The sequence below is a fragment of the Engystomops pustulosus genome, chromosome 1, assembly GCF_040894005.1.
Source record: "Engystomops pustulosus chromosome 1, aEngPut4.maternal, whole genome shotgun sequence".
Classification (NCBI taxonomy): domain Eukaryota; kingdom Metazoa; phylum Chordata; class Amphibia; order Anura; family Leptodactylidae; genus Engystomops; species Engystomops pustulosus.
The window spans coordinates 67805085-67824202 of NC_092411.1; the positions used below are offsets into that span (position 1 = coordinate 67805085).

At 39.4% G+C, this 19118-nt stretch overlaps 1 protein-coding gene across 1 annotated transcript in view; it reads left to right on the plus strand.

The window, feature by feature from the left end:
- The window catches only part of LOC140122334 (aldehyde dehydrogenase, mitochondrial-like), a 30654-nt gene extending 15164 nt beyond the window's left edge, over positions 1-15490 (plus strand). The window contains exons 3-13 of the mRNA XM_072143092.1: positions 3583-3723; positions 5195-5274; positions 5995-6106; positions 6270-6398; positions 7121-7234; positions 9496-9598; positions 11278-11462; positions 12615-12779; positions 13097-13254; positions 14872-14986; positions 15118-15490. Of these exons, the coding sequence (XP_071999193.1) occupies positions 3583-3723; positions 5195-5274; positions 5995-6106; positions 6270-6398; positions 7121-7234; positions 9496-9598; positions 11278-11462; positions 12615-12779; positions 13097-13254; positions 14872-14986; positions 15118-15150 (1335 nt within the window). The 3' untranslated portion in view covers positions 15151-15490. The remainder of the gene's footprint in view (positions 1-3582; positions 3724-5194; positions 5275-5994; positions 6107-6269; positions 6399-7120; positions 7235-9495; positions 9599-11277; positions 11463-12614; positions 12780-13096; positions 13255-14871; positions 14987-15117) is intronic.
- The last annotated feature ends 3628 nt before the right edge of the window (positions 15491-19118 follow it).

Below are 19118 nucleotides of genomic sequence, written 5' to 3' on the forward strand. Positions count from 1 at the left end.
ACCACTTTTCATAAAATTTTTGTGTGCATCAATACCTAACATGTTTGATTTTTATTTTTTTTACTTATTTTTCTGTCAGCTCTAGAAAAAGGGCGGGGGGTGATTTGTTTAAAAAAAATAAATAAACCATTTAAAAAATGTATATATTTTTAGAACCCCTAGGGTATTTTTAATGGTCTGATTGTTCCTAACATATAGTGTAATACTACTGTATTGCAGTATACAGTGTTTTTACAGTGGATTAATTATAATGCGCCACCGCCACATTGTAACAAATCTCATGGCAACTGATCACTGCTTCCTGGTGGTCTGTAAGATGTCTGCCTCTCATGTGTGACGTCGACTCCCTCTGCTGGGAGCATAGGAAAGGGAGGTGCTGGAGCGTGCATAATTAGCAGCCCGGAGTGCCAGACATCTGTCCCTGCACTCCTGGCTGCTGATGAGAAGTCTCTTTTCCAAGTGATCCCAACGTGTCAAGGTTAAAGAACACCACCACTGGGATTGTGAGGAAGAGGATTGCAGGTGAGTATTTTTAGTGTTTGTTTATCAAAAAAAGTGGTGGTTTTCCTTAAGGCCACATGCACATAACCGTGGCAATCTCTAGTTGGAAACATGCTGATGATGGTAGAAAAGAATGCTTGAGCAAACAGTTTCAGGAATTGGATCTACTCTGAATGTTGTGGCTCCGGCAGTCAGCACATCCAGGGGGCTGCTGAAATTACCAACGTGTACATGAGCCCATAGGGAATGAAAAGTGGTTGTTTCAATGGATAGTTTATGGAGTAAAACAACAGTCATGGGTATGGAGCCTTACACGTAGGGGAAAAGAATTACAAAACATGGATCTGGAAGGGGGAAACCCTTAGTACTGTAGAAGCTAAAGAGAAATCAAATTACAAATACCCACAATGTATAATCAAAATTGGTGGGTACGTAAAGATTATAATTGGCAAAAAAAATTGGAATTACTGCAAGTAGCATCGGTATCTGTGCATAGTTTTACAAGGATTCCAGAGAAGATGAAGCCCAGGAGGCACGAAGTTCTGGTGGGGCAAGATTTTACAGTAGGGAACAGTGTTTCCTTGTCTAGATCAAAGAAAAATGTGACTGCTTAAATTCAGCAGGCAATACTCCCTTTGCTACAAGCCTTTCCTTTTATTCTTACCCTGGTAATGAACCAGAAGGTAATCCGAACCTCTGAAGTTCTCAGTACTTTTCTGATAAAGAATTTGGACATAAGTTGGCAAGTTATATTTCCTGCTGCCCAATTGAAACATTGGAAAATAATGAAGGGTTATGTTCCATAACCGTCAAGTCAGGAGGTTGCCAGGAAAAGCCTAAATTTACTCCACTATTCAGGCTGTAGTAATACCTGGTAGGAAGGCAGTCTTAAAGTTGAGAGATCTGTGTGAGATTTCAATGTTGGGCTTAAATGGTGCACCCACCAGGGCAGACAAAACCAGATTAAAATCTTGAGGAACTAAAGTTTGATAACAGGGAAGAAGTCCCCGCAGTGGACATTTCATTAAAGGGGGAGGGCTTGACAGTGCACATTTAAATAAAGGGGGGCCCTGCAGTAGAGATTATGTTACAGAGGGGCTCTGCTGTAGACATAACATTAGAGGTTGGTTTGGATGCTGGGGGGGGGGGCCTAGTTGTGTAAACAGCCCAGGGCCCATGGGACACTTAATCTGCCACTGGCCCTGATGCCCATTAAGAAATTCTGACAAAGGGGACTACTATGATGAAACTAATGCTTCCTCAAATTTGGTGAGGTCACTGCCAGGGCAGCTCGCCATAAATAGTGGATGGGGTCTGTCTTTATAACAACTGAATGAGATGGTCTCCAAGATACTCCCTAATGAAGATTTTGTAGAATTCTCCCAAAACATAAGGAATTCTCTACATGTTTAGAGATGGAAAAGCTTTAGTTGGAGACCTGCTGGGACTTGGCCCATGATGCAAGCAGGCATTACTGGATGCTCCTTTTTTGTGGTGGAGCCCACATCACTTACATTATTGTAGAGGTTAATAGCTTGATAATCGAGAAAGGATGTGTCTAAATGTTAGTAAAAGTCCCCCCCCTCCCCCCTCAACCTAATATAACCCTTATCATGGGATGTTAGACTTGGGTGTTAAACTTGGCTCTCATACAAAAGGCATTAATCCAGAAATGCATCTTTTTAGATTAATGACTTAATACTTTACATGTCAAGGAATGTTCTCCGCCCTACCCTATTGGAATAATATTTCACCTGGATCAATTTATTCACACCTTGTCTGTATACAGTCCAAATCTACACCTTATCTGCGCCAAGTTATAAGAACATAGTTGGAGATTAAAGGTAACATGTGTTATGGAAATGCATTGTAATCTTCAGGCAGCATATTATAGCAGGGAGAATAAAGACTATTGATTTATAAGTCCTCACAAAATGAGTGTAGCATAATTTATCTGCTCTTTTTATGTTAAGAGGTTAAAGTGAACCTGTTACCAGAAATGTCATTTTTAGTTGATGATGGGTTCCAATAGCCTACACTTGGCTGATTTAAAAAAAATACCTTTTGTCAGCATTCTAAATCCTTTCAATAGTTTTTATATAAAATGTTATTCACATCATCTGGCTCCCTGCTAGCAGAATGTGGTCAGTCCCGGGGAGTGGCAGAGGCACCTTGTGTCTTCTCATGCATCCTTCCTCTCCTACACTCCATCTCCAGCCCCTGCCTGCTCAATGCATATGACAGGGAATGGGGAGGGAGCTGCATGAGTATGGAGGCAAGGAGACTGAAATGGGCACTTACAGGTTGAATGTGCCTCTCTACCTGGGGACCCGCCACATACTGCTGGCAAGGAGCCAGGTAGTGTGAATAAACTTTTATATAAACTACTGAAATTATTTAGAATGCTGACAAAGATATTTTTTTTTAAATCCGCAGGCACAGGCTATTGGAACCTGCCGCCAGCTAAAAAATTACTATTCCTTGTGACAAGTTCACTTTAAAGGAATATTTGATAACGTGTATGGGAAAAACGGCCGTAAATCGCTGCTAGGACCACCACCATGAACTTTTCAGCATAAAAACAATAGAGCAATATATGGAGAAAAGACAAGTTATACTGAATCTTTTCTTACTTGGTACTCAGTGGTACTCAATAACCGTGATAATAGTAGTACTGCTCTATAACATGATTCTAATAGACTGTATTTTCCAGTTTCCTTTTAACCAGGAAAAAATATCCTTCAATATACTTAAAAATAGAACAAACTATGTTTTTGAAGGGATTCAAAAGCTGAGTCCTAGATAACTGGCTACGGTTGTCACAATAGGAGTTTGTCGTTTTATCTAATTCTCCTATTAAGCTTATCAGTATTAATATGAATTCACTAACCGATCTTCCTGTAGCTGGACTGGCTACTATTTCCTCCTTAGATAACCATATAATAGGTGTTTACTATAAAAAAGAGCACACCATTGCACTTTCATCATTAATCTTTTACTGTGTAAATGGTGCCATGTATAGTCATCTGTTTACTGATGACTGATTTACTTATAAATGGTTGTGTCCTATTTCCTTCGCAGGCAGATGTTGACAAGGCGGTGAGAGCTGCACGAGAAGCCTTTAAACTGGGATCACCATGGAGGAGAATGGATGCCTCACAGAGGGGAGTCCTGATAAACAGGCTGGCGGATCTTATTGAGAGAGACCGAGCTATACTGGCTGTAAGTTTGCTAACCGAGATTTATCTGATCTGTGTCTCCTATGATGGAGTTTATAATGTAAACCGCTCATAACAAATGTACATTCTGGTAAAACTGAAAATATCCATAAGATTCTTTAATGTGTATCTTCAATGCCCCAAACACACTTCATTGTTTGCTTTGTCATATCTCTCCTATCTCTGTGATTGTGTCTGGTACTACAACCTAAACCCTAGACATGAGAGCTTTCAATAAATTCTAGTCGCTGTAACACCAGCTTAAAGCTAACCTATCACCACAGATCTAACTGATAAGGTAGAGCAGGGGGCAGGTTCATTTAATCCATGTTTATTAAGGGAAGACAACAAGTACATATATATATATAAAATTGTTTTCAAAACAGGGGTGGTCTCACAGAACCCCAATAACTGAACATAACCTGCATCAAGTTATAACTGAGTGATATTTGCTGTAAGAGTGTGCGGAGGTAACGGACATATTCATGGCAGACTATGGGGATTTCCTGCATCCAATCCACTGGTAAGATAACATACTAAAGACGGAGAGGGATAGACAGACAAGACGGGTAGGGGTAAAGTAAGGAGGGGGTTGGGGGTAAAAGGCCGTTCCCTATTTATCTTTCAGACTTGCTCGACCAACTAGCTGTAACCATTCTACCCAGAGGTTTTTAGGTGAGGACCTCCTATAAGTCTTAAGTCAACTGCTATTCTTCCCAAGGAGCCCAGACCAGAGTTGTCTTACCTGGATCTGGAAGTCGTCGGCCACCAACTCCTCCATTCTGTGTATAAATCAAAGCTCCTGTATCCACTCCACTGTAGTAGGTGGGTGGGGGTTCTTCCTATGTCGACGGATCACCGTCCTTGCTGCTGTGAGAAAGTGGTGAAGGAGGCCCTTTTTATAGGAGAAAATAGAGCCCGGCAACACAGAGGCAGCGACCTGCGGGCCTGTATCATCTGGCAGCTCCACCAGACATGCAGAATGGATCCCACCTCCAACAAATTTCCAAGACTCCTGGATAGATCTTTTGAAGCATAGGGGGGCACCTGTACCATTGTGATAGAATCTTGTAATTTTTCTCCTGTGCACTGCAGGGTAGGAGCTGTGGGAAAATAAAAAGGCTTTCCCATTCTGCTTCCCAAGCTGCCACAAATCCTGGGTTGCAACAAGAGGATTCAATGAGTAAGATGGCATACAGCTGGGATAGTACGTGGGCGGGACAGGATGAGAGCAGTGGCAGGTTCCTTTAATGTATTATAGCTCCATGCTTTTTTTAAAATAATAAAATGGTAAGTGGCTTAAAACTTTTATAAATGTATAATCTTAATGCAAATTTTGTTTAGAGGATACTGGGGTGTGTAAGTATATGTGTACTTGCAACTGCACTTGCCTACTTGCCAAAGCAAATGAGAATTTAAATGTGAACACGTGGGGACATTTAAAGAGGTGTATCTATTTATTTATTTTTGTGTAGAATTTGGAAACTTTGGACAATGGCAAACCATATGCCATATCTTATGCTGTGGATCTGGATCTTGTTCTCAAATGTTTGAGGTAAAAACTTGCTTCTGAAATTCTATTTAGTAAATGCTACGGATTTGGTAAATTTTAACAATATATTGTATATTTATTCATTGACAAACTTGCATTTTTGAATAGAACATTGTTGCTCCATTTAAAGCCCATGGACTCCTATCTTCAGCAACCTACTAGGCATCTATATAAGACCTTAGTAGAAATGTTAAAAAGTAACTGCCAGATATGTTTCAGTAATAATTTTCAAATATCCTGTACAAAAGTTACAGGTTGGTGTGTTCTCAACTTTAAGAACCTCTTTTGGAGGCCGCATATTGCTTCCTTCCTTACTTTTTATAATTTTTGGCCATTGTCTACTGGCTACATTTTTTTCTTCTGCTACTTATTTGTGGTGTACTTGGTTTTCAATAGGATTCTCCCGAAATGGTGAGTGTGTTGTTGATTAGGAAAGGGCTCGTTTGACAGCAAGAATGTCTCTGTGGCAGAATCTCAGATATGGATATTGACTGACCCCTATATTTTTACCGTCTTCTGGGTATATTGCTGCTCATACGGGAAGTCTTGACGGCCTTCTGTTGATTTTCAGGGAGGTGGATTTTGTTGAGTATTTTGCCAGCAGAAATTCTTTGCCAAATTCTGCTGTTTAAATACCCTTAAGGTTAAGTAGCATGAAAGTAACTATATGGGAACATCTTTAGTCAGCTTGGTCTAATTTGCAATAATATCTTCATTATTCAGATACTATGCTGGATGGGCTGACAAATATCATGGAAAAACCATTCCAATTGATGGAGACTATTTCACCTACACCAGGCATGAACCAGTGGGAGTTTGTGCACAAATTATACCGGTAGGCTTCTCTAAAGGTCTTTACATTGTCAGATAGTTTACAATAATATGTTTGCAAAAAAATTTTTCTGCTGTAATTTCTTGTTTTATACATCCAAAGCAAGCAAGATATGCCACCCCATGTAACCGTTTGGTTAAGAAAGCTTATCTCTGTTCTCTTGCAGTGGAATTTCCCTCTTCTGATGTTGGCCTGGAAGTTTGGCCCAGCACTGGCTACTGGGAATGTAATTGTCATGAAGGTTGCTGAGCAGACCCCTCTCACTGCTTTACATGTTGCCAGCTTGGTGAAGGAGGTAATTTTCTCTTGCAGTTCCATTCTAGACTTCTTGGCATACAGATTTTTTTTGTTTTGTTTGTATTCTCTTTAGAGCTTTAGATGTTTATAAGCTTATTTCCTCTTCATGTTAGTCGGACAACGACCACAATAATTGTGACCTGTGCTTTTAGAAGGCCATAAACTTGAACCTGATGACCTTTGCTTTCAAACATTAACAGCAGCTTGTGTAAACCTAATAGAGAAGGAAATATGCAGCTGCTAAATGTTCCCCCTCCCCAACCAAGCAGGAAAGAATGCTGAATGTCAACCAAGAGGAAAGCTGTCCTGTAGTGGCTAAAAGCAACCTAGATTCCCTGTAGGAGACAAGGGCTTACTGCCCAATATGGGTTTACATTATAAACGTCAAATTGGATGAGATTTATTTCTTAATCCTAACACCGCACAAACAAGCCACTTCGGAAACTGTTAATTGGTTTACCACATAAATAGCCATGGACACAGGCTGTTGTGTGTCATATTGCATTTCGCCCAGCTAGTATATTTACAAGTAATCTAGAACAAGAGGGTGACTTTATGGTCATGCACTAGTTGCTGTATTATGTGTAGGGACATATTTCAGTCTGTTGAGGATGGGGTGGGCTGAAGTTTCCTGCAGCAAAGTTGGGTAGTGAAGCCGTTTTATAAATTCCCTTTTATGTGTCTAGGATCATGTGAATAACATATCATATCTTCTCTCAGGCTGGATTCCCACCAGGCGTGGTCAATATCCTCCCTGGCATGGGTCCCACAGCAGGCGCTGCCCTTTCTTCCCACATGGATGTGGATAAAGTTGCTTTCACTGGTTCGACAGAGGTAAATTTGTTATCCAACCTTTTCATAATATAAAAAAATGTAACTTTGGAATGACCTCACAAAATCTTTATGAATATCGAATTTGGGTTTTCCTATACAATATTTGTTCTTTATGAAGTCAGTAACTATTTGCCCTTTCTTTAGCATTCTTCCAGATTTGGCTATGGTAGTAAAGCGGAAAAAAATTTATAGGGGAGCGGCGATCTGTTGCCATGACAGCCTCAGGTCTTCTGAAGACCCGAGGCTTTCTCTTTTTTAACCCATTCATTACAATGTGCGATTTGCACATTGTAATGAATGAGGAGAAAAATCCTCATTCTGCCTCATACTGCCAGAAGTATGGTAGGATCAATCAGACAACCTAGGGTTAAAGTACCCAAGGGGGTCTGAAAAAATAGAAAAATAATGAAGTGAAAAAAAGATTATCGTAAAAACCTAATAATTAAAATCACCCCCCTTTCCCTAGAACTGATATAAATATAAATAAACAGTAAAAATCATAAACATGTTGGGTTTCGCCACGTCCGAAAATGCCCGATCTATCAAAATATAATAACGGTTTTTCACTGTGTTTAACCCCGTAACGGAAAATGGTGCCCAAAGTTGTAAATGGCACTTTTTTGCCATTTTGAAAAATCTAAAAAATTTCATACAGTCCTAAAAATGGTAACATTGAAAACGTCATCAAGTCACAAAAAATGACACAACCCACAGCTCCATACATCAAACTATAAAAAAGTTAATTAGCGCCAGAAGATGGCAAAATCAAAAAACTTTTTTTGTAAATGTATGAAAACCTTATAAAACCTATACAAAGTTGTTATCCCCGTGACCACACTGACCCATAGAATAAAGTAGACATGTCATTTGGGGCTCAGTGAAAGCCTTAAAATCAAAGCCCACAAGAAAACGGCCCAAATGCGTTTTTTCACCATTTTTACTGCATTTTGAATTTTTTTTTTTCCTGCTTCCCAGTACATGGTATGGAATATTAAATAACATCACTATGAAGTGCAATTTGTTACGCAGAAAACAAGCCATCACAGAGCTCTTTACGTGTACAAATAAAAAGGCTATAGATTTTTGAAGGTGAGGAGTGAAAAAATGGAAATGAAAAAACAAAGGGCCAGGTCGTTAAGGGGTTAATAGGGAACTCTATGGAAACCTGTGTCTAGCTGCACTTGTTAAAATGTGGTGACATAGGAAGCTCCTTGGTGAAGGTTTTAAGAGCTGTAAAATGGGATTTGGACATGGCTTTTACTACAGTATAATTGAGGGCAATCCTGTTAACCATTGAGCCTTTTAAATGGCTTATTATCACTGATGGTGGTTGTTATCTTGTAATGTTTGCTAAGATTGGAAGTGTAGTGTATAAGCCCATAGAATGCAGGAGAAAAGTGACCTGTGTCCTGGCACTAAGAGCTTGAGATACAAATGTTAGTAAGTTAAGTTATTAGAAATATATGTTCTAATGTATGACTGGAACATATCAATTGCATTTTGGCGTGCACTTTAAATTATACATTATATAACATACGATAAACCTACATCTACACAGTGTAAAGAGTAATAGAATCTAGTGGTAACTGAGTACCCATCACATCTACACTGTTGTCTGCCAGTTGTCGGTTATTTCTGGAAGGTTTTGGTGCAACGATAAAGAAGTATTTGTACATGCAGAAAGTTTTTTATTTGAATGTCTTAAATTAAAATCTTTAAAACCGAAGTGTTGGCAGAGATATATATGCGCCAGTTTTCTGTAGGACTTTGCACATTCTGTCTAGTGGAAACTGCATGCAGAGGTATTTAAGAAGTGTCTGCACCACAAATATGGCGCACACAACCGTTTTGTGGCGCAGCTGCACTAGCCACCATGCAACACATATTAGGGGGCATTCTGGTGCGCAGTTGGATCGTGCGCCAGATTTAACGTGCAAAGTTTATTCCACGCCCTATGTGGTGCACCACTAAAAAGTTTGTGAACTCTGTCAGGCCAGTGCAGGGAAGCGCTAGATTCATGCACATGTCCTTAATAAATCTGGCGCAACAATCATTCTACACAGACAGAGCACTTTTAGTGCAGTTTCCTACATTCTTAGTAAATGTACCACAATGTGTTATAGATTCTTTCACATTCCGTAAACTGTTTTTTATCAGTTCTCAAGTTAACTTGGAACTGCATTCATGACTTTCAAATGGTCTAATTTCTATATTCTGACAATAAACATGCATAATAAATTGTATGTAATTTTATACTGTAGGTGGGCCGTTTAATTCAGCAGGCAGCTGGAAAGTCCAACCTGAAGAAGGTAACCCTTGAGCTTGGTGGAAAGAGCCCTAACATCATATGCTCAGATGCTGATTGTAAGTGTTTTAGTCTTCTTGAACAGAAATGCATATGATCAGTTTTAAAGTTAAGTCCTTGACTTAAATTCTCATCTTCCAGAATTATTATCATAGTTATTTACTTTAAAACTTATTGCTGCAGATCAAAGTATTCTAATTTATGGGAACACCCAGAGTAGTACCGATAAACACTAAAATTACCTTTAGGAAAGAGCAGTTGTGTTGTGGGGTTTTTTTTTTTTTTTTTTATTCATGCAAGAGATGTATTTTGCCAATGCGTTCATTTTTAGGGTAAAAAATGGCATAAAGAAAAACATAAATTTATTCTTTCCTGTGGGGAAACAAACTCTATTCCGTCACTTGTTTTCTAATTGAAGGGGTACCATGTATACTCAAATATAAGCCGAGTTTTTTAACACAAAATTTGTGCTGAAAAACACTAACTTATACTCTTATACTTATAAGAGGCTTATACTCGAGTCTATAAAAAAAATTAACATTTTACTCACCTTTTCGACGTCCCCCGAAAATCCTCTTCTGCTTACGATGCTCCTGTGCCGCCTCGGGTCCTTCGGTCCTCTTTGGGTTCTTCTGCTCCTCTGCAAGCGGCCGAGCGGAATGTCCCGAAGAGGACCGAAGGACCTGAGGCGTCACCGGAGCATCGGAAACAGAAGAGGACCTACGGGGGATGTCGGGAAGGTGAGTACAATGTTGTGGTTTTTTTGGTTTTTTTTTTTTGCCAGAGTGGGCAGGCTGGCTGTATACTGGGAGGCGGTGACCACTGCATTTCCCACCCTCTGCTTATAGGTTTTCCCAGGTTTGCGTTAAAATTGGGTACCTCGGTTTATACTCAGGTCGGCTTATACTCAAGTATATAGGGTATTCCCATTTTGGTAAATTAAATGTTATTGTTTTTATAATGAAAAATTATACAATTTTTCCAATTTACTTGTTGTATTCGTTCCTCACAGTTTCCTAGATCTCTGCTTGCTGTCATTCTTTAGGAAGCCTCTGTTTATTTTTATTGGACAGAAATCTGACCATGCTCACACAGATGCATGTCTTGTTATAACAAACAGGTCTGATAACTGTCATATAACGAGCTGTGCACCTTTTCTGTCCAGTGGAAGAAAACCTTGCTGACATTCTATAAAAATCTTCAATCTGAGATCTAGAAAACTGGGAGGAATTGATCCAGAAAGTATATTGGGAAATTGTATAACTTTTCATTACACAAACCATAACGTTTTATTTTCTAAAATGGAAATGCCCCTTTAAATAGTTTATCTATTGTTAGTATTATAATTAGTAGTATTATTTTAACTGTAGGGTGAATTGAGCAAATATAATCTGTAGGTTTGATATTCCCTTAATCATACTAACATGTACAGGTTTTCTAGTATTTTTAATACTTTCACTTTTGAGTAAATCTCACTTTTAATATGTGTTGCCATATTCTAAAGGATACAACTTGCTTGTCCTAATGCGGCAACAGCCCACTAATTAGGATGAGCATTCTCGTCCTATGTCGTAAAAGGATAAACCTTTTATACTAGCAGAAAATAAATCTTTCCTTAATTTTGGTAGTCATGTGTCCTGAAGTGTAAAAAATATATATATTTTGGGGTTCTGGAGAAAAAGCTAACACAGATAATGAGGAAACTGTTTTCATGCTTCTCTTATTTGGTTCCACACAGTGGACTGGGCTGTAGAACAGGCCCACTTTGCCCTGTTCTTTAACCAAGGACAGTGTTGTTGTGCTGGCTCCCGAACATATGTGCAAGAGGATATCTATAATGCTTTTGTGGAGAGAAGTGTTCACCGTGCAAAGAACAGAATTGTTGGGAATCCATTTGACTTCAAAACGGAACAAGGACCCCAGGTTAGAGCATGGAAAATAAAATGTTGAAAACCTTTATGAATGGGGTAGATTTTCCAAAACGTCTGTGTGTCCATTTTTTATGTGCGATTAAGGCCTTATGCTAGATGTGCGAATGGCCGCCATGGAAATGCATTGTGCACCGCAGCCAGAGGGAATAAATAGAGTATGCTCTTTTGCTGTACATACAGCACGGATGGATTGCTCCCTATGGAGATGGGTGAGGAGTGCTCACTCCCTTTCCCTTCTCCAGTACTTCATATGCTATGCTTGTATGAAAGGGGCTGAAGACTGAGTTCTGTGTTAAACAACCTGCCGTCTGTTCCCTCAGACCCAATAAATGCTCAGTTTTTCTATTTCTGCAGTAAACTCCCAGATTTGAGCATAACACAGTTGAGTCCTGTGCTTGTCTCTATGGATCCTTAGCACAGACTTGTATAGTCTCTATATTGTACTCAAATGAATGCTGCATATAGTTATACTATATTATAGTATATAGCAGTGATGGTAACCTATGGCACTGGAGCCAGAGGTGGCACTCAGAGCCCTTTCTGTGGGCACTCAGGCCATCACCAGAGATGACTCCAGGTATCTTCCTGCAGTCCCAGACAGCCCAGGACTTGCTGTGGACAGAGCTATTTTAAAGTGACAGCTCTACCTGGGACTATTTTCTGCTTTTTTGGTGTCCTCAGGAGCTGGTATCAATGAAAACTGTGACAGAGAAAGGAGTATAAATCACAAATTACATTTCTGTGTTGGCACTTTGCGATAAATAAGCAGGTCTTTGTTGTAGTTTGGGCACTCGGCCTCTAAAAGGTTTGCCATCACTGGTATATAGTATGCACACTTACATGCAGGTGCATGCCCCCACTGGCAGGATCTGCTCTACTTTCTAGCTTATGCCCTTGTTTAAAAAAACAAAACAAAAAGTATTTAAAAATTATGCAAATGAGTATGAGTGGTACCAGGCTCCATAGATGTTGATGTAGCCTGGAGCCCCTTGGATCATTTGCATAATTTTTAAAGCCTTTTTTATTTTTGGGGGGAAAACAAGGGCATAAGAAGCGAAAAGAGCATATACTGTACTGTCAGTGGGGCCATACACCAGCATAAGTGTGCTTAGTATACAATCCCTGATCCTGAATTTACTTGCAGGTGGATGAGGAGCAGTTTAAAAAGATCTTGGGTTACATCAAAACTGGAAAACAAGAAGGTGCCAAGTTGCTGTGTGGTGGGAACCCTGCTGCAGACCGTGGCTATTTTATCCAACCCACTATTTTTGGAGATGTGTCTGACAATATGACCATTGCAAGAGAGGAGGTAAACTTTCCTAAATAGTTTACTTTTGTTATTCTGTTCCTTCTTTCATTTCAAGTTACAATTGGGTATTAATGGATTAATTTTAACCATAACAATATAACCTCATAGGATGAGTATTTTTTTATTTTTTTTTTTCTATTGGATGTTTTGTTATTTTTAACAGGTTTAGGCTTTTTGCACACACATAAGCTCTTTTTAATTATAATTTAATTATGTATTTAGTGCCACTGTCTAATTCAACATTGACATTTTATGTTGAATGCTTTGATCCTTTTATGTACCTGGACACATGACCATGTTATTTTGCCTCTTGTTAGATTTTTGGACCAGTAATGCAGATTTTAAAATTTAAGACCATTGAGGATGTCATTGAGCGGGCAAACGGCTCAGAGTATGGTCTGGCTGCTGCTGTGTTCACAAAGGATCTTGATAAAGCCAATTATGTGTCCCAGTCACTACGAGCTGGAACAGTTTGGTAAGTTGCAAAGATAACCCTAAAAAATGGATTGGCTTTACGCCCCCCCCCCCTCCCTCATTAAATGAATAACATACCCCTTCTCAGTCCTACATTTCAGAAAATAAAGTAGAGTAATAAACAGTAGTTGTAATTTCCAATCCTGTTAGACAGTCTGACTGCTTAAGGCCCCTTCCACACTTGCATTGCAGATCACGTCAGAGTCTGATCAGGGTGCGATCAGGGTTTGGTCAGTGAAAAACGCACATTTCGCATCAGAGTTCAATCAGTTTTCAGTCAGAGTTTGTTCAGTGTCTGTTTTTCATGCGCGTTTTCAATGCAATTTCAATGCGTTTTTCACACGCAGAAAATGCGCGTGAAATGGACTCAGGGCTGAGCTCTATCTTTTCTATGGCAATTGATGCATGAAAAACGCATTGCACTTGCAAGTGTCTCAGAGTGCAATGCGTTTTTGATGAAACTCCGTAGACTTGTATGGTGCGTTTTTCACGCGCGTGACTTGCAAAAGTAGAGCAAGTCCAGATTTAAACGCACGTTAAAAAAAACGCGCGTGTGTGCGTGAAAAAAAATGCAAGTCTGAAAAGACCCATTGGTTACAATGGGTCAGAGAGCAATGCAAGTTCTGCGCGTGAAAAACGCAAGTGTGAAAGGGGCCTAACTGGAAATTATTGTTCTCATATAACTTTATTGTAGCAAAGGCTCCGGACCCTTTCTTCCCTTTTTTTTTTTTTTTGACCTTGTTCTCCAGTGAAAGAAACCTTTTTGGGGGAGATTTATCACAAGTTTCTGAAAGCAGAACTTTAATTTTTGCCCATGGAAACCAGTCAAAGCTCAGCTTTCATTTCATAAACCAGTTTCAGGCTGGCCCAGACATCATTTACTGTTCAAAATTAGATGCATCCTTGTCTGTCCTGGTCTTCTTCCTAGAGGACTCCCCAGAAAGTGACATCCTACCCCAGAGCAGAGAACATAGAAGTGCTTTCTCCTGACTGACAGAATTTGCCACCTGGTAATTTCAGCCTCTGAAGAGCATCTCCCAGAAAAATCAGTTGATATAATGTCCCCTAGATAAATGTCCCACAGTGTTCTTAATTTTAGCCCCTCAAAACGGACCACAATGTACCCACACATATTTAAATAATAAACTATCATCCCTCAATATATAATAGTAAATGCTAGCATATAATTTCCTTTCGGGGCAGCAATGCTAGCACCAATCACTGGTGTTACTGGTGGGTGTTTGCTGCAATATGCAGAAAACACCCTCCGGGTATGGAGATGGCGCTCCAATCGTTGTCATGCATTGTTTTGGGGTTAAAGTTCGGAACTCATGATATGTGCGTATATGTGCCTTCTGCATAGGGCACGTGCAAATGAAACCCCTACGCAGTTGTGAATGGGTTTAAGATCTATCCAGAATGTGTGTGACTTTGCTGTGAGAAGTGCATCAAAATTATAAGGATTTATAGAGTGCAGTGTAAAAGATTAAATATTTTCCCTTCAAAATAAATGTCATTTTCTACTTGAAGTTTACACTTTATTTCAGTTTACATAAAATGAAAAATAAGCTTTGCTAATATTCCTGTGTGAAATTTGTTGATCATTCCTTTTCTTCAGGATCAACTGCTATGATGTGTTTGGAGCTCAAGCTCCATTTGGAGGCTATAAAGCTTCTGGCACAGGAAGAGAGCTTGGAGAATATGGCTTGGAGGCCTACACAGAAGTAAAAAATGTGAGTCCAACCTATTTTTCTTCTATTTATTTTTAATAATATATCACTGCTCAAACCTCAACTCTAATGTTCTTTCTACATTTCTATGGTATCATTTAATTATTTTTCTTTTTTTTGCCTTTTGTTTACAGGTGACTATTAAAATTCCACAGAAGAATTCATAAAATAGTGGCTGATAACGTGCACCTCCTGACATGTGAAAATGACATAGCAGTTTTTCCTTTTTGGGTGAAGCATTTACTTCATAAAATTTTCTGTGTTTAACATTTGCTCAGATAAATGGAACAAAGTTCCTTAGTTCTTCTTCTGTTTGTGTTGTATGTGTAAAACGTGTTGATGTAGGATCTTCTTCTGATGTTATTGCTGTGCTCCTTTATTCCACATATGACTGTAACTTCAACTTCAGCACTTATTTTTCTAAAGATTTATACAAGTTTACAACTTGGCTGCAACTCTACTTATTCAGAACACGCAAGTTGATATAATAAAGCTCATCTTACCTTTATAATGGTTTATACTGGTGTGTTTTATGTCCTTTCCACCCCCCCATTAATAGAAAATATATTGAATGTATACAGAGATGTACAGTTTTTCATGTCTTTGGGGTGAGCAACAGTTTGGCCTACATAATGTGATCTGTGTTGTTGGCTGTTTTTTAACCTTTAATGCCTGCCATTATGCCTGTGATCATTAGAGAGGTATTCCCATGAAGACAACATTTATTAGTTGGCTTACTTTATGACAGAAAGTTAGGACACAATTCTGTCGGGTCAGCAGTATTTCTGGCGCACTGATCATTATTTATTTATTTATTTTTTTAGGCCCTACCCTTTTCTTAGGCCACACCCTTTTGCCAAGCTAGTCATAGGGGAGCCAGAAAACTGCACTAAAAACTGTCTGCACCATGTTTATAAAAGGGGTTTTAGACAAACTATGACAGAATTTTGTTGTGGACAAATTAATAAATCTCCCCCCTCCGCCCTGCATTCCAGGACGAGCTCACACACAGATTCTCACATTTCAGGCCGGCCAACAGCTGAGGAGAGTAAATCTACAGCCAGATAAGATCTTTATATCAGGGGAAGGAGGTACAGCAGAGCTGACTGTGTGTGATATAACTGTATCCTCTTTCTGTGTCAGATAATATTGAATGTTCAATGCTAAATAAAATTGTAGGTAAACCTGGACCCTGATAATGTAACCAGACTGTCAGCACCCAGCATCTCATAGTACTACAGGGATCATGAAGTGTCTGCTTAGAGAGTCCCCACCCAGACCCAGGATTTTACACTGACCACCACTTGTAGGAGCTAAAACAGGAATAAAACTGAGTTAAATAATTTTATTGTGTAAATCTCACTAGGGGGTTATAATTTCTTTCATAAGCAAACCCCTTTAACGGGCTTCACCTTGTGTTTTTGTCGCATTAGAGAATAGGCATGATAGCGGGGGGAAGAGAGTGTAGTTGCGTCTCCCATGAGTGAAGAGAACAGAGTAATAGGACCTGAAAAATGACATTGCTTAAAGGAAATCTGCCATGGTATTTGGGACACTAAACCACCCACCAGTCCTTACAGACCAGTGGTTTTGTGTCCGAAATCACCTTGGATGATTTTTAAGCTATCAGTTAAAAAAAAATAAAAAAACTTTTATACTCTCCTCGCTCCTTGTTCCCCTTGGCACCTGTGTATTGCAGTAAGTGAGGCCGGTGCATCCTGGCTGCACTGTGCTAGTGCCGTAGTGAACCTGTGGCAATATCACAGCTTCACTTGCTGATTCGCAAGAGGAGTTGCTGGCCCGGGATCTTCTGATGTAAGTCTAATGAGCCTCATTGAACTCTCATCTAGGTAAGCATAAACGTTTTCTTTTTTTTATTTTTCACCATTTGCCGCCCTCAATTCTCAAATTGATTTGGGACGCAAAACCACATGTCCGCAAGGAACTGTAGTTGGTTGGGGGTCTTAAATCGAAATGACAGCTTCACTTTAAATGCCTAAAATGCCACCGGTATTTCTAAGTAGTCAGTATTTTAGATATAATATTATTAACCAGAAAGAAATCCTAAAAATATCAATATCTATGTGTAAAAACTTCCTGACTCAAAACTGCTGAGGGTTTTAGCTTTGATTCTACGGAGGGAGGGCCTGCAGTAATGGATGGTCATAGATGCCTCTAGTGGTGATGCTGTTGATCGGGCAGCGGTGATCATGGGTGCAACAGATTCATTAAGCACGTGCGCCAGAAATTATGAATTTGGCGCTTCCCTGCACTGGCCCGACAGTACACCAACTTTTTTGTGGTGCACCTTAAACATAGGGCATGCAACAGACTTTGCATGTTAAATCCGGTGGAATCTGGTGGAAGATCCAAATGAGCACCGGAACGCCCCCTTAGTTGCATGCAGGCTGGTGCAGCTGTGCCACAATGGTGGCACAAACACTTCTTTAATACAGGCAGTCCCCGGGTTACATACAAGATAGGGTCTGTAGGTTTGTTCTTAAGTTGAGTTTATATGTAAGTCGGAACTGTATATTTTATCATTGTAATCCCAGGCAGAACTTTTTTGGTCTCTGTGGCAATTGGATTTTAAAAATGTTGGATTGTCATAAGAATCAATATGAACAATAAAGCTTTATCACAGATGCCTGTGGTAACTGTTAGAGCTGTTTATTGTAGCCTAGGACTAAAGTACAGTAAATTACCAATATCTAGGGGTAGTATGTAAGTCGAGTGTTCTTAAGTAGGGGACCGCCTGTACCTGTAAAAGCAGTTTACACCTAAAAAGAAATGTGACCCCATGTCGGATATCTAATCTTTTGGATACATTCAGGCTGGCTGGTAGTTTGAGGAGATGACTTAAAAGGATTAAACAAGTGGGAACTGTGTAAAGAGCTTACACTCGTAATGTACTTGATGTTTAAGAACAGTCAGTAACAATTAGGAGCAAAGAGAAAGTAAGATTGGTCTACTTAACCAGGATAATCAGTGATTATTATGTCAAGTCTGGAAAAGTTTTTCATTTTACTGAATCCTGTAGGCTGGTTGGGTATTGTGTGTGTGTGTGTTTCTGTGTGTGGGTTTTTTTTTTTTTTTTTTTTTCTGAAGCTTTAAAAATAATTTGTAAAATAAGTGTTGGAAACCAGGCTAGTTTTTAGATAGTTTATATCTCCCTACTGAAAGTAATAATACATCTTTATATAGTGCCATCATATTCTGCCACGCTTTACAAATCGTGAGGCAAATGTACGAACAAAGTAAGATAGTACATAGTAATAACAGTCATATAACACAATGGGGATGAGGGCTTACAAGCTATGCATCTTGGTAAAGTAGCACATGGAAAGATAAGATTCTCTGTGGTCTAGAGTAGAAGCAACTCTTCAGCGACTGTTCATTAAGCTTTGGTTGGATTAAAGTAGTCAGGTGATTCGTCCGCAGTTCCGGTCATCTTGTAGTTATATTCCTTCTTCTAATACATGAGATATCCACTAATACCCCCAATAAGAAGAATGACGACGATCAGAGGGGAGAACCTACATCTCTGCTTTTTCATATAGAAGCTGCTTTCCGTGATGAAGCATAGAGATTGTCCTAGTTTGGTGGGTTTTCACTGATCACTCATAGAATATAGTAAGTCATGTGAATATACCCTGTTGTAGGTCACGGACCACAAGGTCTCCCCACTGTTCTTTTCTTGCTTTTTCTATAGCATAAGGGCAATTGCTTAGCAGCAGTGTGAGTAACATGTGGCAACAAGCTTTTTTTACTTTAGTCTTTGAAGATTTGAGTCAGTCATCACAGTCCATCTGGCGAAGACTGTGCAACACCCCTGCCAATGCACATGGCAGAGGAGTAGTTGCGAAAAAGCCCCTGGTACCATTTAGTACATTCTGTGTGTATATATGTATATACAGTGTATATGTGTATATACAGTGTATATGTGTATATACAGTGTATATGTGTATATACAGTGTATATGTGTATATACAGTGTATATGTGTATATACAGTGTATATGTGTATATACAGTGTATATGTGTATATATGCATGATCCAACAAACAAAAGTTTGGGAGCAGCACCGCGTGCAGGAAAGGAGAAAAACTCGGGTGCAGGTCTTCACATCGGGGTCCA